At 46.1% G+C, this 14,770-nt stretch overlaps 1 protein-coding gene across 1 annotated transcript; it reads left to right on the plus strand.

The window, feature by feature from the left end:
* The first annotated feature begins 5,342 nt into the window (after positions 1-5,342).
* On the plus strand, positions 5,343-5,969 carry LOC136538431 (uncharacterized). The gene has a single exon (XM_066530404.1). The coding sequence runs from the start codon at positions 5,404-5,406 to the stop codon at positions 5,791-5,793; it is 390 nt and encodes a 129-aa protein (XP_066386501.1). The 5' UTR covers positions 5,343-5,403; the 3' UTR covers positions 5,794-5,969.
* Positions 5,970-14,770: the final 8,801 nt, after the last annotated feature.

Genomic DNA, 14,770 nt, shown 5'->3' on the forward strand with positions numbered 1-14,770 from the left:
CCCAGTGGGCAGGAGGTAGGCCAGAGACCACGACCGCAGCGGGCGAGGGCCGGGACGAGCCCTAGCGGCAAAGGGCCATGTCCCGGCAGGCAAGAGGGTGCAACCCCAGTGGGCGGGGGGAGCAGGGTGCGTCCTGTGGCTGCGGATAAGAACGGTGCGGGCAGGTTGGGCTCGATAGCGGGCTGGTGTAGATCTCATCAGTGTGGTGGTGGCACGAATCTGGCAGGGCAGCATTGATCCAGTGAGAAATCTTCCCAATGCATCTCTATCAATCTGTGATAGAGGTTAAAGTAGGTCACTCTGCTGTGAATATTTGTGTCAATTGCGGTCCTTTTGTCCCTACTCTACTGTGAATATCTTAGCTGAATCCACAACATCATTGAATTTTGGTAGGCCAGAATCGAAGCAACTTGTATCTTTATCACCTTACTGCGTGAAGTAAATCAGGTAAGAACTATACTACTTGCATTCACCTTATAGATGTGTGAATAGATGCAATGTATGCCTAGTTAAGTATTATCATGAGAGATGACTGACCTTAAATTAAAACCCACTTGCTGTTTTTACCTTGCATATGTGTGACCTTAAATCTAATGGTATTTAGAACTTAGTATATCAAAGTGGTTCAAGTAAGCCTGTGATTTTGAGTCATTTGGTTCCATTTGCAGAGGCATTTACTTGTGCTAACCCTGCTTATACTATGATGATCTCTTCTGCAGAGGCATTTACTTGTGTGCTATACTATGTTACACCTACTGCAGCTGCCCTTAAATAAGTATGTCATGTGAGCTTTGCTGATTATTATTGCTTATGCTTCACTATGTGAAGTTTAATGAGAATTTGAGAGTAGGTATGAAACTAAATTATTGCTTCACACTTCACAGTAACATCTAATCACTCTTGTTGTGATGAATATGAACTTAGTTTCATTTGACAATAAATGCTTACTGCTACTTAGTTGTTATGAACTTGGTTGTGAATTGATATTTAGATTCTCATGCTCTACTTGTTAGGCTCTAAAAAATATATGCATTGAACTAGTTACCTAGTGTAAAATCTTCCCAATAAATAGATGACATTTCTATTTAGAATCTTTGCTGAAAACTGATTTATCTTATATTCATTTTGATTTTCATGCAGCATATCTTATGGCCAGCAAGCCAATTAAAGTGCTCGTGGATACTAGACTCCCTAGAGATGAAATCTTTAAGTTCAAACTTAGTTGTTGTGATAGTCAAACTAAATGGCTGTGAGCCAGACCAATTCGTAGTTTGATAAAATGTGACATTGGGCTTGCTAATACATGAATGATAAATGTTTGTTTATATGATTGGTGTATCTTTTGAGTTGTGATGCATATTAATGTAGTGATGATTTAGCACTAATTTGTGATATTCTTTTTCGTCACTATGGTTTGGATCTAAGTTTGGATATGGGCTGGTTACAGAAGACAGACAACTAATTAATCATGAACACAAATGCCAGTCTGTGATGGCTCAATTCGTTTCAGCAAATGTATGACGCGAGATACATGACCTTTTTTCCGATCGTCATGGTAAGGTAACCGTGACGCGTTTTCAAGTGTCTATGATGAAAGTAGATCGTCATGTACTACTAGAATTCTTATAGTGTTATTCCCGATCCTAAGAGGGCATTGGATGGACCCGAAGGCTGCCGCCCTTCATCCCTGACTCTAGGCACGACCAAGGTGATTGGTCAGTGCCGCTGTCGTCTTGAGGGTTGACGCTACACCGCCGTACCACTACATCGATCTCACGCTTGCATCCTTACTGCACCGATGGCGCATTGACTCCAAGGTTTGTGATCCTCAATGTTATGTGTTGTGTTCATTGCGACTAGGCTGGATCACCCTTTGTGCTGGTCTCTATCTAATGCTCCATCCATGCTAAATTATAAGTCATTCTAATTTTTTTGGAGAGTCAAAGCATTTTAAGTTTGACCAAATTTATATAAGAAAATAATAACATTTACGATACCAAATAAGAATCATTAGATTTTTTATTAATTATATTTTCATAGTATACCTATTTGATGTCATAAATATTCTATAATTTTGGTCAAACTTGAGATGCTTTGGCTCTCAAGAAAGTTAGAATAACTTATAATTTGGAATCGAGGGAGTACTTATGGAAGGCTAAGAAGCAGACCGCCAAAACTCAAACTGGCGACCGTATATAGTTCGTGACCACTGAAGTCAGCCATGTTATTGCAAACAAAAGTCGACGGTGGCACATGCAACAGTTTACAGTTTTGCAGAGGTATCAGCTGTTCTGTCATTAGTGATCGGTGGTGCGCTCGGGCGAGCTGGTAAACGATGACGATCACACGAATCCTCCCTCCCCTGCACGCGATTCCGGTCGCACCTCGGAGACGCATGGAGTGGTTTTTTCGCCGGTGCGGCCGAGCCGGCCGGCGGGTCGGCGGACACACTCGCACCCTGCGGGCGCGGCTGCTGCTGCACGACGTCACGGCTCGGAGCCGGGCGTCATCTCGTGACCTGGAGCGCGCGTGTACTAACGACTCGTGCGTACGCGCCCATGCACACGCACCGCGAAGCCACTAGTTTTCATGTGAACCATCGATGGCACCGTTGATGCCACCGCCGGCCGACCTAGCGAAAGCATCGACGGCGCGCTGCCGTCGGGCAGTGGACAGCGTATTGCCCCCGCCGGCGCCGCGTATTTATATGGCTGCCAATTCAGCAGTTTACTTTATTTGCGTCGTCTTTTCTCACAGTATCACACTTGGGGTTTCACCGTATGGCAAAAATTCGCATAACGCAATTTATTTCGTTAAAAAAAAAAGTTGGCAAAATGCCACCATGATGGTGAGAGCAACCTTCACTTTGGACATCATCATGCTACTCCAGCACTATATCTGTTTATTTATTTCTGTCCGTGGAATTAATTTATGTGCACCTAATCTAATGTGACCCCATGCCATCATCCTGCAAGGAAAAAGGATATACAACCAAAAAAACACCGAGGGCTGCTAGCTCTTATTACTTGCGGAGGCACTAGCGCCCTGACGCCCGACGCCTGCCGCGTGTACGGACGCAACTCCTAGCCCCAGCAAATCGAACCATGGCCTAGCTCCAAAGTCACAGTCCCACCGTAGCCTGCCCCCCCCCCCCGTCCACTTTCACCCCGACCTCGTCCGCATTTGCCCCGCCCCCATCACTGCCCCTGTCGGTTGCCCCCTGACCCCCTCCTCTCTCATCACACGGACGACACTCAGGAGCCGCGATGAGCTGCCAAGGACGAGCACGCTCCAGCGTGCCCCGACTGCAGCACCCCCGTATGCCGGCCCCCGGCTCACCGCGTGCCCCGTTCGCCGATCCCTGGCTTGCCTCCAGCCGAACAACATAAAATATTTGGAAACATGCTTTTGCAACATGTGTGTGAAACACATGAAACATCCAAAATAAAACACTTGCAACTTGCAACATTAAACCACCTGCTGCTACATAAAGACTGAAGTAACTGAAACATTTGGAAACATATTGTTGCAACATATGCAACGTTTAGATAAAAACGATTGCAACATACGTCCGAAAATAGATGAAACATTTTGAACAAACGTTTGCAACATGCCTTTGAAAACACTTGCAACATCCCTCGATCTATTTTGCAACATCAAGATGAAACAATTACAACAAAAATTTGAAACACCTGAAACACTTGAAACATACATATAAGATGAAACAATTACAACATAAATTTGAAACACCTGAAACACTTGAAACATACATATGCAACATAGGTGAGAGGAATCTCGGGCTGGTCAACTCCGGCCGTCGGGGTCGGAGTCGGCGGCGAGTCACCATGCGTGAGCACCACCAGCACCGCCTGCACTCGTGGGTGCCCTTGGCTTGGCTGGAGAAGACTTGAGGCGCCATGGCACATGCACCCAGCGGCCATGGCGGGTCAGCGCCGTGCGCGACGACAATGGGAGACGGACGGACGGACAGATGGCGAGGGAGCGAGCGGCATAGGTGTCTGGGATGGGCGCGCGGCGCGACCGGCATTGGGGTGCTGGGCGGTGGGGCATGGCGCAGCAACGGACGAGCGCGTGGCGTGGCTGGCGATGGGGCATGGCGCGTTGTGGCACGGCACGGTAGCGAACGTGCACGCAGTGGTGGAAGGGGCGTGGACAAAGAGCGGTCACGCTGCTTCGGGGCCTGGCGGTTAAGCACGAAGGAGTTGGGGACGGGCAGACAAATAAGTACGAGGGAGTGTGAGATTTTGTTTTTTGTTTGGGGCTCGCTCCAAAGGAGCCGTGTCTAGACAGGGGTCACGGACGGACACCCGAGTTGGATCATTTCTGTATTACTTGCCACTGCTTTTCTATGATGAGTTGGCCACCGAATTGGATGCGCTTTTGGACGACCTAGCAATAACAGCAAGAGCGACTAAAGAAGAACATCTAATCGGCAATTTGAAGCTCCCCCTATGTGAGTATTGACTAGCGAGTGGTTCCTCGTGTTCACTCCCCTGGCCCCTCCATGTGGACAAAACAAGACACGAATAGATTTAGTGAATTTACGGGTAGCTTATGAGTCGAGAGGTGGGAATTGATTAGCATTCAAATCCATATGATAAATCCAATTAAGATCCGAGTCCAAACCTATCCTAATACAAAATGACTAATGTCCATTCCAATCCAATTGTTCTGAAGTCCAAATCCATTCAATGTGATCTAGTAATCACTAAGCACAACGGTGATGGCCGTTTGTTCGCCAACTGTGAGCCCGTGCCCGAAGCATTCTTCTCCAGTTCTGTTCTCCTGCAGATTGTAGGCCCCAGCCTTGACTCGTGTTAGCTCGCCAGCCATGCCCCACATTAAGCTTACCGGCTACATGATAGCCGGAAGAGTCCTTGACCATGATGGTTGCTGCAAGATCTCGGCCCGGACTCCCACGGGGGGCAGCAGTGGGGAATCTTGGACAATGGGCGAAAGCCCGATCCAGCAATATCGATCTGCAAGACCTCTGTGCGAGAGGCGATTGAGACCTCAAATCACAGGCGAGCGGAGGGTCGATGGCGATCCGTTGCAACTCCATCTTCTCCCATGGACGCGTCTCAACTAGCAGTTGTCCAGAACTCCACGATGACCAATCAAAGACACGATGTTACAGTAATCTCAAAATGCTAATCAACACATGTAGCCACCGTATACAGCTTTTTTTTTTTTTTTTGCCAAGGGCAAAGTTGGAAAGTACCGGTGGCTTTCACCATTCGGCGCCGCTCCAGATTTTTTCTTCTTCTTCTTTATTAAACAACAACACAGCCTAAAGGTGGCCGAGCTAGTTTGCCTTTCTAGCTTGCTCGCGTTTCATGCCATCGCCATTGCAGCGCTCACCTTAGCTAAGCTAGCGAGAGGATGCCAACCCTCACCTCCGATGCCATTATTGCGTCCCCTAGGTGGGGCGTCCCCTTCTGCGGCGGGCGCTCGTCAGGCGGGCCGCGCACTCGCCGCCCGCCGTCGTCCGCCGGCCAAGGGCACGGCTGCGGATGGCCGCCGCTGGACCGCGTGGCCGGCTGGGTCGGCGGCGGCATCGCCGCGGTGTTCTTCGCGTCCCTGGAGCGGTGCTCGTGCGTCAACGTGCGCACGCACGACGACCTCCTCGACGACGAGCAGAGGGACTCGGAGGCGCCGCTCATGTTCGACGACGGCAACTGTAACTCCACGCCCGGGGCCACCGGCGGCGTGGAGAGGAGAGGAGCCAGGAGGAGCGGCAAGGGCATGAGGACTGGAAGTGGGGATTTTTAGTGTATGATACAAATATATTTTGGCTGTCGTCGTCTTAAGCTGTTGCGTTCGTCCTATTTCGAGTAAGTTTTGTCCTTGTAATGCTATTTCCTACTACGTTTCTGTTTAAATTATGAGTGTATATATGGATGTTTCACTGTATCCAAGTTAAATTCAAAGTTAAATACCTGAGCATCTCCGAGAGTACCACATATCTCTTCTCCATCCATATTTTTTTTAAAAAAGAGAGAAAAACTCATCTATAAAAGTACCCATATCTCTTCCCCATCTATTGGCAATTGATAAATAGGCCCTGCGTAAAAATGCGCGCAGTGCTCTTTCGTGTGTAGTCTTCTAAAGGTATAAGGGTGTGGGAAAGAACAGAGAGTAGAAAAATATTTCTGATGCAAATGTTCGAGAGAAAAAGAATATATAAAACTGGTTATGATAATTTAGAAATAGTATAGAATTCCTGATGTAAAATTGTCTTCTATATATTTTAGTAGTGGATTATTAGAAACTCTTGGAGATTGACTTTTTTTTTTCTCTCAATACCTTATTAGGAGTTACAAAACTATATGTTTTTAGAAGAAAAAAATAGGATACTCTTTGAGATGCTCTAAACTTAGTTGCTTTTTGTTTTTTCTCTCTCTCCTTCGGTTGTGTAATAACTTTTCTTACTAGGGCCAACATTTACACTTAGGCCCCGGATCGGGAATATGATTTTGATGTGCATTTTTTTTCTCGGTCATCAGCGAAGGCAAAGATTTCATGAAATATTCGTCCACCCCTCTCCTACCCTCCTGCGTGTTATATTAGTCATTTTAATTATATATACTCTCTTCGTTTCAAATTATAAGTTGCTTTGACTTTTTTGATACATCCATTTTGTTATGCATCTACATATAATATCATGTCTATATACGTAGCAAAATGGATGAACCAAAAAAGTCAAAGCGACTTATAATTTAGAACGGAGGGCATCATGCACACAACAATTTCTTTTGTTTGAGTAATTCGGGAAAAAAGATCTTTTGTTTGAGTATTGGATGCGTATGATGTAGCAGTATTCCGAGCTTGTCCAAATTCAGTATGAAACATCTGTAATTTTCATTTTTTTTAAGTTATAAAACATATTTTTCATCTAGAATCATTGTGATTGATGAGTATGTCAATTATTAGCTACTAACCAAATTTAAACAGCATGAGCCATCAAGTTGATTAGATGGCGTTATGGTGCTAGTGATTATAACTTTAGGACTATAAACAATTTTCTATTGAAAAGCGGACAAATAATGTTGGTGGGGGCCTTTTATTTTTAAAATATATATTGTACACTGGTCTTAGTCATCTATCCGCTTGTATGCAGCTTTTCTAAAGAAGTATACTGCCTCCGTCCAAAAGAAAATGTCATTCTAAATTTATACTACTACAAGTAACTAATAAATCAAACATTCTTATATTTAACTAGATTTAATAAAAATGTGTCTCCACCTATATATTGCTTCCCTTTCTATAGTTTATTCAATAATATTTATTATATATCATAAGTATTAGTATATTTTTTATATAATTAGTAAAATTTAAGATTTATTGGCTCCTCAGAAAGCAAAAAAAATGACATTCTTCAGGAGACTACTCATTTTCTCCTGCTGGGTTGCTTGAATTAATTGCAGTGCTAGCATGAATATTTATAGAGGTGCAAGAGAAATTGTATATAGGCTATAATATATGTTTTCAGAAAACATTTTGCATATTCAAATTATCTAGACATGTTGGATAGCTCCACATTTGCTAAAAGAAATTGAAGTCGTCCACCTTTTCTTTGTTAGCTGGCACTTATTTAGTGGCTGAAAAAGTCTACTTGACCCCCCCAACTATCATACTTGGTCTACTTCACCCCCTCAACTATGAAACCATCTGTTTTACCCCCTGAACTTTCCAAAACCGTCTATTTTACCCCCTGGGCGGTTTTCAGTGGCGGTTTTGCTACAGTAACAGCGGGTTTGCTACAGTACAGCAACGGTTTTAGATTAATTGGAAAATCTAATTTTGTCTGTAATTAATTGGAATAATTCATAGCTGCAGCTTCTATGGTCCAATTGTGGTGAAATTTTTATGGTACGCTAATTATTGTATGCTTGAACTATAGTAAAAATTTCGTACTCATTGGACTATGTATAACTTAGTTATAGATAAATTCTAATTAATTACAGACAAAATTGGATTTTCCAATTAATCTAAAGCTAAAAAAAAATTTGTACTAAAGCATACCGTATTATATATTCACTGTGTAGATCTACTCATGTGGAGTCTAATAAAATTAGATTTTTTATTTTATGATTTTTCTATGATTTACTATGATTTTTCAAAAATTCACCGAAAATAAATAAAAAAAAAGGAAATTCAAAACGAGCGGAACTGCAGCAAATCCGCCGTTACTGTAGCGACCCCGCCATTACTGTAGCAAAACCGCCGCTGAAAACCGCCCAGGGGGTAGAATAGATGGTTTTGAAAAGTTCAGGGGGTAAAACAGACGGTTTCATAGTTGAGGGGGTGAAGTAGACCAAATATGATAGTTGGGGGGGTCAAGTAGACTTTTTCCTTTAGTGGGGTTTACAATCGGAAACGGATTGTCAAGTGTGAACTTCTATTTTAATATAAAGGTGTTCACACACTTTAGAGTAATTCTAGAAGTGCCCCTGCTGAGTCTCATACACCCAAATTTAAGGTTCTAGAGCAAAAATACAATTCCAACAAGGTCTCTGCTCAAACTCCCAAAGTAGAGAGGCCCTCAAATCACCACCCCCACATACACGGCCATCATTCCTGGGGCTTGAGCCCAAAGCCTCAACTTTCCTTTTTCTTTTGTTCTCCCTCTGTCTCTCACCCATGCTTGACTTGCTCTCTTGTGCCACTAGCACCACCACCACCCTCCCTTTGGCCATCGATCATAGGATCTGGTCTCCCCGCTGGCTAGAATCACTCCTCTTCCTCCTCTTGTCGCACCAAATTTTTCCTTCATGTTGGCCATCTTCCCCAAGTTTGGCTGAGTTACAAACTTCCTTGAGCTCCTCTCCTTACTGATTATCTAAACCCACAAGCTCCTCTCCTCACCGACTACCTAAACTCGCAAGCTCCCATCTACCACCAATCACCCTAATGGTGACCTCGAGCGGGCCTTCCTGGAGCTCTACCCTAACCTCGAGCCCCCTCCTCCACAGAACACCCAAAGTGCGACCTCATGCATCCCCTTGCGACCTCCCCGACCTGCTCGTCCTCACCACCTGTCCGCCTCTGCTCAGCCACGCCTCCCTTCCCAGCCGGTTGACCGACCCTCAAGCAAGCCCTCCTAGAGTGTGGCTTAGATCGAGAGCTCACCTCCCGCCACAAAGTCATTCGCTGCTCACGTGGCGTGGGAGTAAGAGATGAGCGAGACGAGACCGCCTTGTGGTAGAGCTTGGTCCAGCATGGTGATGCGGGAGACGAAGAGAATACGAAGAAAAGGGAGCTTGATTGGCTGTCCGCCGTCCATTTGAGCTCTGGCTCTCCCTCACCTCCCAGCCAACACACCTCCTCCATCCAAGGTCTAGACAAGTGGGTCCCATGGAAGTAGGGGCTCAAATTTAAGGGCCATTGCTGAAGTTGGAACAACTATTAGAGGGATGAAAAAAATAACTCAAGTACTTGCTTGAAGCCGATATATATCCCGTTTATTTAGAGCACAAGCTGGATATATATCAACGAATTTTCCTAAATACATTACAATGCATTTCAACGTTTGTTTACATAAACCCGTGTCACAAAACAATAGGTGAAGTAGTAACCGGTGAAATGCAAGCATGCATCGTGCATGTCCATTGCTCATAATCCCTTCCGGCCGCGTCAGTGTAGCGTGCTGTGCCTGTGCGCGGCCTTTTTCCGGGCGCTTCAAATGTTCCGTCGGGTGGTACCGAATACGTGTACGCCGTGTGTTGCGGCGCGTACGACGCCGCCAGCGGTGGAGCCGTAGCCATCCCTCGTTGTGGCCTGGGTGGTGCTGCGGCCACGGCGGCTGCCGGCCCCGCGGCACAGTGTTGGCCACCGGGCTGTAGTCGTCGTCGTCGTCTTGGGGGCAGCAGCCAAAGCACGCAAACTTGAGGCACATTCTTGGTGATATAAGTTGGTGCTGCTGGGTGCGTCGATGAGGGGCTGTGTGGGCGCGACTGGCTGGTCAGTTACCGGCGACCCAAAGACTCTCTCCGGGGTCCGGGCGGCCAAGTCTGCCGTTGCTTCAACTTCAAGTTGATTCAAGCGCGTTGATCGAGCCACACGCACGCGCTGTTCATACGGGCCAAGCATTTGCAGCTTCTTCATCGTGACGACGTGCTCGCGTAAATCTGCTGCAGCGACGTGGCGTCACTATCGCGTCGCGTCGCGGGAGACGGGAGCTACTCGTGTTCCACAACGCTGCTCGCGCCATATATATTCTCTATCGCCGTGTTGGCCGGACCTCGGCGAATTCAATGGATGCCATCGTCAGTCGTCACTCACTCACTCACTGCTGCTTAAGCTCATCTCGAAACAGAATTAGCATGCATCATGCAGATGGATGGCCCTGCTAATTTTGACTGTCAAATTAAACTGCGTAGCGCCGTCAGGTCAGGGCTAACTTTACCAAGAGGAATCTCAGTGAATCAATGATCGCATATGAATCCTCGGTTTGAAGTAAGCTAGGCCTGCTAGTGGGGCTGAACCCACCCATAACCCGGTCCAGCACCCACAGACTTGATCACTTGAACCTGTTGGGAATTTGACGCAGGAGAAAACTCATGACAGCGAACACTCTGTAGGAGCATTGACGACGCTAATTGCCCTCGGCGGCCCCAGTGATCAGATTCTGCAGCCCAAGCCTAATATCGGATTCTGCAGTCTGAACACAGTATCGGCATGGAATAAGCACCTATTCAGTCAGTAGTCTTATATATTCCTTCAATCGTTCCCAGCCCAGCCTGGCGCGGTCCCTAGACAAATTTCTTGAACTACACTACTTTCACAGGGCAATATAATGATTATATTAAAAATAAAATAACCGGTTCTCATTAACCCATGTTCTTGTTGGGATTAATCATTTAGTCATGCATATTTTTTGCTAGAATAGTACTCCCTGTCCTTAAAAAAAGCAATTTCGCTTCACGGGAAGTTAAATAATTTCAAGTTCAATCAAATCCACATAAATAATATTAACATTTATAATAATGAATATGTGTCATTAGATTAATTATGAAATGTATTTATACAGTAAACATATTAGAGACACAAATGTTGATATTATTTTATACATCTGCGTGTTGACGCTGTTTGGTTACCCGCACGGAGCATCCAGCAATAGAAATTCAATACTAATAAATTACATGACACAATTATTCCTCCATCATCTTATAGGATCGCACAGTTGCACCAGTAACCGAAAGGACGAACAAAGATACGATAGTTTTAGAGGAAAGCGCAGTTGCACAAAGGAAAACCACCCACTGGTCCCAATCCCAATCCAGCGTCTCTGCCCCTTGCATTGGTCCGACGACGGACACCTGTTCCAATCCCCCGAGCAGGCGAGCAGTGCATGTGCGTCAGTGCGTCCCCAATGCATGTCTCATTGCAGGACCACAGACCAACACCGCCCACATGCAAACCTTGTTCAAAGCTGAATCCCATCGGTATGTATCCAATCTGAATTTAACAAAGCACCAGCAAGCCGCTTTATCCCCAGATGTTGATGCACCCCATGTGTTTGGCTTTCTTTGGCCAACAATATTGCATTGCGCTCATCCTTTGGCCCCTAGCTCAAAGGCTAAATCTACGCGATGTAAAGCCATGGTACTGCTCATGCTCATGCCTGCAACAACCAACTCTAGCTAGACAAAGTACACGCATGCATGTAGAGATGTACCTTGGGATGATGCCACCTGTACACTGCAAGCTTGGAGCCTTTCTTGTGACAGGCTCAAGTGGGTTGTCCTGTCTCCATTGCTCAACAACCAACACTACTGTTAGGCATTTCAGATAAACAAGCAGCATAGATTTTCAAAATATATGTTTGGACGACACTGGAACACATGAGAGTGCATGGTTCGTTCGTTGAATGTAGCCGGCTAACTTTACGAGGAAGCACTGTTTGCTTTGGCGAAACAAACCCGCAGCCTGTTCGCTTGCTCGTAAACGATCGTAAATTTCCAGCCGGGAACAGTATTTTTCTCTCACACCAAACCAGCCAGCAGTAAATAATTCACGATACGATACGGCCTCCCAAACATGCTGCCGAAGCGTGTCGTTAACCGGTAACTGTATGGGCGGTGCGTTTTTTATCTTGGACAGGACAGGACAGTGCATGTGTAGAGAGAGAGATTCACTAAAATTTAAGGATCAGAGATGAATATAATGAAGTGAGGGTCATGCTTGCACCTCTTCTTCTTTCGGTGTTCTGTCCATCGATCTCTTGCGTGCCACCCACCACTTCGTTTAACTTGTTGCGGTCACATGACCATATGCGCATGGTCTCGCTTGGATACAAGAGTAACAAGACTATGCTTTAGCCAAATGACCATGCGATGGAAGTTTCTGCATTTCATTTGGACGTCAGGTTAGTTTTGCATTTGGCCTAAATACCAGTACAGTGCGCTGGCAGAGGATGTTTCTCCCTCGGTGATCAAAGTTATTAGGACATCAGGTTAGTTTTGCCTTTGGCCTGAGTGCCCCAATGAGTATATGTATATCTGATGATTGGGTGACACCTGAGTTGAGATCACTAGCACTGCATTATTCTGCGTTTGTGCACTGCATTTCTTGAGTTCCGATACGAGGGATGGTGCTGCCCAGTGGTTGAGCACTTCAGCGTATACTATATATATATCAATTGTAAAAGCTTTATATATAGGAGTATTTCTATGTGACTAAAGGTTCGTCTTTTTTTAACCTATATGTAACTTTTGGAGGACTAGCAGGACCGCAAATTAACTTGTGTTCACTTTATCCGTTTATTAGTTTCCAGATGCTCGTCATGGTCATGGCGACTTAAAACATGGCCGTATATATGCATTATCTGTAGACCGCTATACGTTCTATGTCTTCACAACAATATGATATCCTTCTTGAAACCAGGTTTGCCAAATTTCGTTAGCAAAGCACTCAAATGTGTCACCTCCTTATGGTTTAGCTTCTGACCAGACGTCAAGGATCTTATTACACTAACCCCAAAATCCATTGCCGTGGAGATACAAATATTCCCAACAAACCTGTGCCATCCCCTACGAGAAGTGCCCTCCCGAGAGAGCACAAGCATCATCCAAGATAGTTACTTCAACAAGATAATTGTATTACTACACTGTCATACTCTACTCCATAAAATCTTTTGCGAGGCAGTGCCTTTTATTAGCCGAGGAGTTTGCAAAATCCAACCGCCTCAGTTAATGCCTGAGATTAACCGAGGTGTTTATTTTTATTAAAAATCGATTTATAGAGATCCTTAAAAAATAACCGCCTGCTAAAATCTATTTACAGAGGCCTGCCTAAAAAAAAGCCTCCATTTTCGGAGGCGCACCCCATAAAATGGCCGCCTCCGTTAATGTGGCCAAGCCCACTCCGGTTTAGAAAAGCCCATCTCGACCCGATATATCGCTCAGAGTATCTATACGGCACTTTAGGGTTTCACTCACTCATTCTCATCCTCTCCTCCCTCTCCCTCAGCCCGTCAACCGCGCCGACCACGACCCCTCTCCCCACACCGACCCCTCTCACTCCTCTCTCTCACACAACGGCCCCTCCTCCCTCTCCCTCCAACCACGCGTGGCGCCCCTCCTTGCTCCCACCATGGCGGCGCCCCTCCTCCCTCCCACCACGGCGGCGAGCGGGGGCTGTCTCGCCCGACGGCGCGCGTGGGGGGACGGATCCGGCCCCCTCCTCCTCCCCGGCAGCGGGTCCGGACCCCTCCTCCTCCCCGACGGCGGGTCCGCCCCCCCCCCTCTCCGGTGGCGGATCCGGCACCATCCTCCTCCCCGGCGGTGGATCCGGCCCCCACCTCCTCCCCGGCGGCGGATTCGGCACCCTCCGCCACCCTAGCGGTGAATCCGGGACCCTCCTCCCCGGCGGCGCTCCCGGTGCCTGGATCTGGTTGAGGAGGCGAGCGGCGTGGATCCGGCGGTGGCAGATCCCGGCGGGCGAGATCCGGTGGCATGGATGGGCTCGCTGGGCTTGTCCACGGGTTTTCTTTTTTATATTTGATTAACCGATGCGGGCATTTGAACCGCCTCGGTAAAGTCTGATTTAGTGTGACCTTTGGACCGAGGCGGATGGGTTGCTCGCCTCGGAAAATCCTTTTTGCCCGCCTCGGTTAAGTTTATCGTAGTATTATATCGATCATATCCAATAATTTCAGTCAATCTTTTGCTAAATTTTATTGTGTGAACTTAGAGTTTTTTTCTAGCTTTTGCCGTGGGGCTCATACGCAAAAGTTGTTAATACAACTACCATACTAAGGGGGTGTTTGAGACTGCTCCACAAACTTTATCATAGAGCAACTCCACAAAAAACTGGAGTTTTATGGAGCACCTCTTTTGGTGCTCTTATAACTCCACCTTTTTTCCCAAACAGAGTGCGTGGAGCTGAAACCGTTTGGCTAAAAAAACGTGGAGTGGAGCAGTCTCAAACACGCCCTCAATGTGCACGAAGTTGTTAAGTGCCGCACTAAGTCATTTTCAGCAAATTTTAATCAACAACTTCGCTAAAACTTTAAGTTCTTAACATGATTTTTTTAGTCGCATGGTCCGACATTTTAATGTAGGACCCATATGATAAGATCTGGCTACACTAATTTGCATAAAGTGCCTTGTTATCACACTGAGTCCTCTTCCACAAAATTCAGCCATTTTCGTTAAAATATTAAGGTATCAACATGATGTTTTGATTCTAAGGTAGCGTTGGGATTGTCCATCCCACCTCTAGCTATGGTAGTCGTGTTATCGAT

The sequence above is a fragment of the Miscanthus floridulus genome, chromosome 2 (genome assembly GCF_019320115.1).
Source record: "Miscanthus floridulus cultivar M001 chromosome 2, ASM1932011v1, whole genome shotgun sequence".
NCBI lineage: Eukaryota > Viridiplantae > Streptophyta > Magnoliopsida > Poales > Poaceae > Miscanthus > Miscanthus floridulus.

Coding starts and splice junctions, on each gene's coding strand:
- LOC136538431 (XM_066530404.1), top strand. CDS start 5,404: ATGCCAACCCTCACCTCCGATGCCATTATTGCGTCCCCTAGGTGGGGC.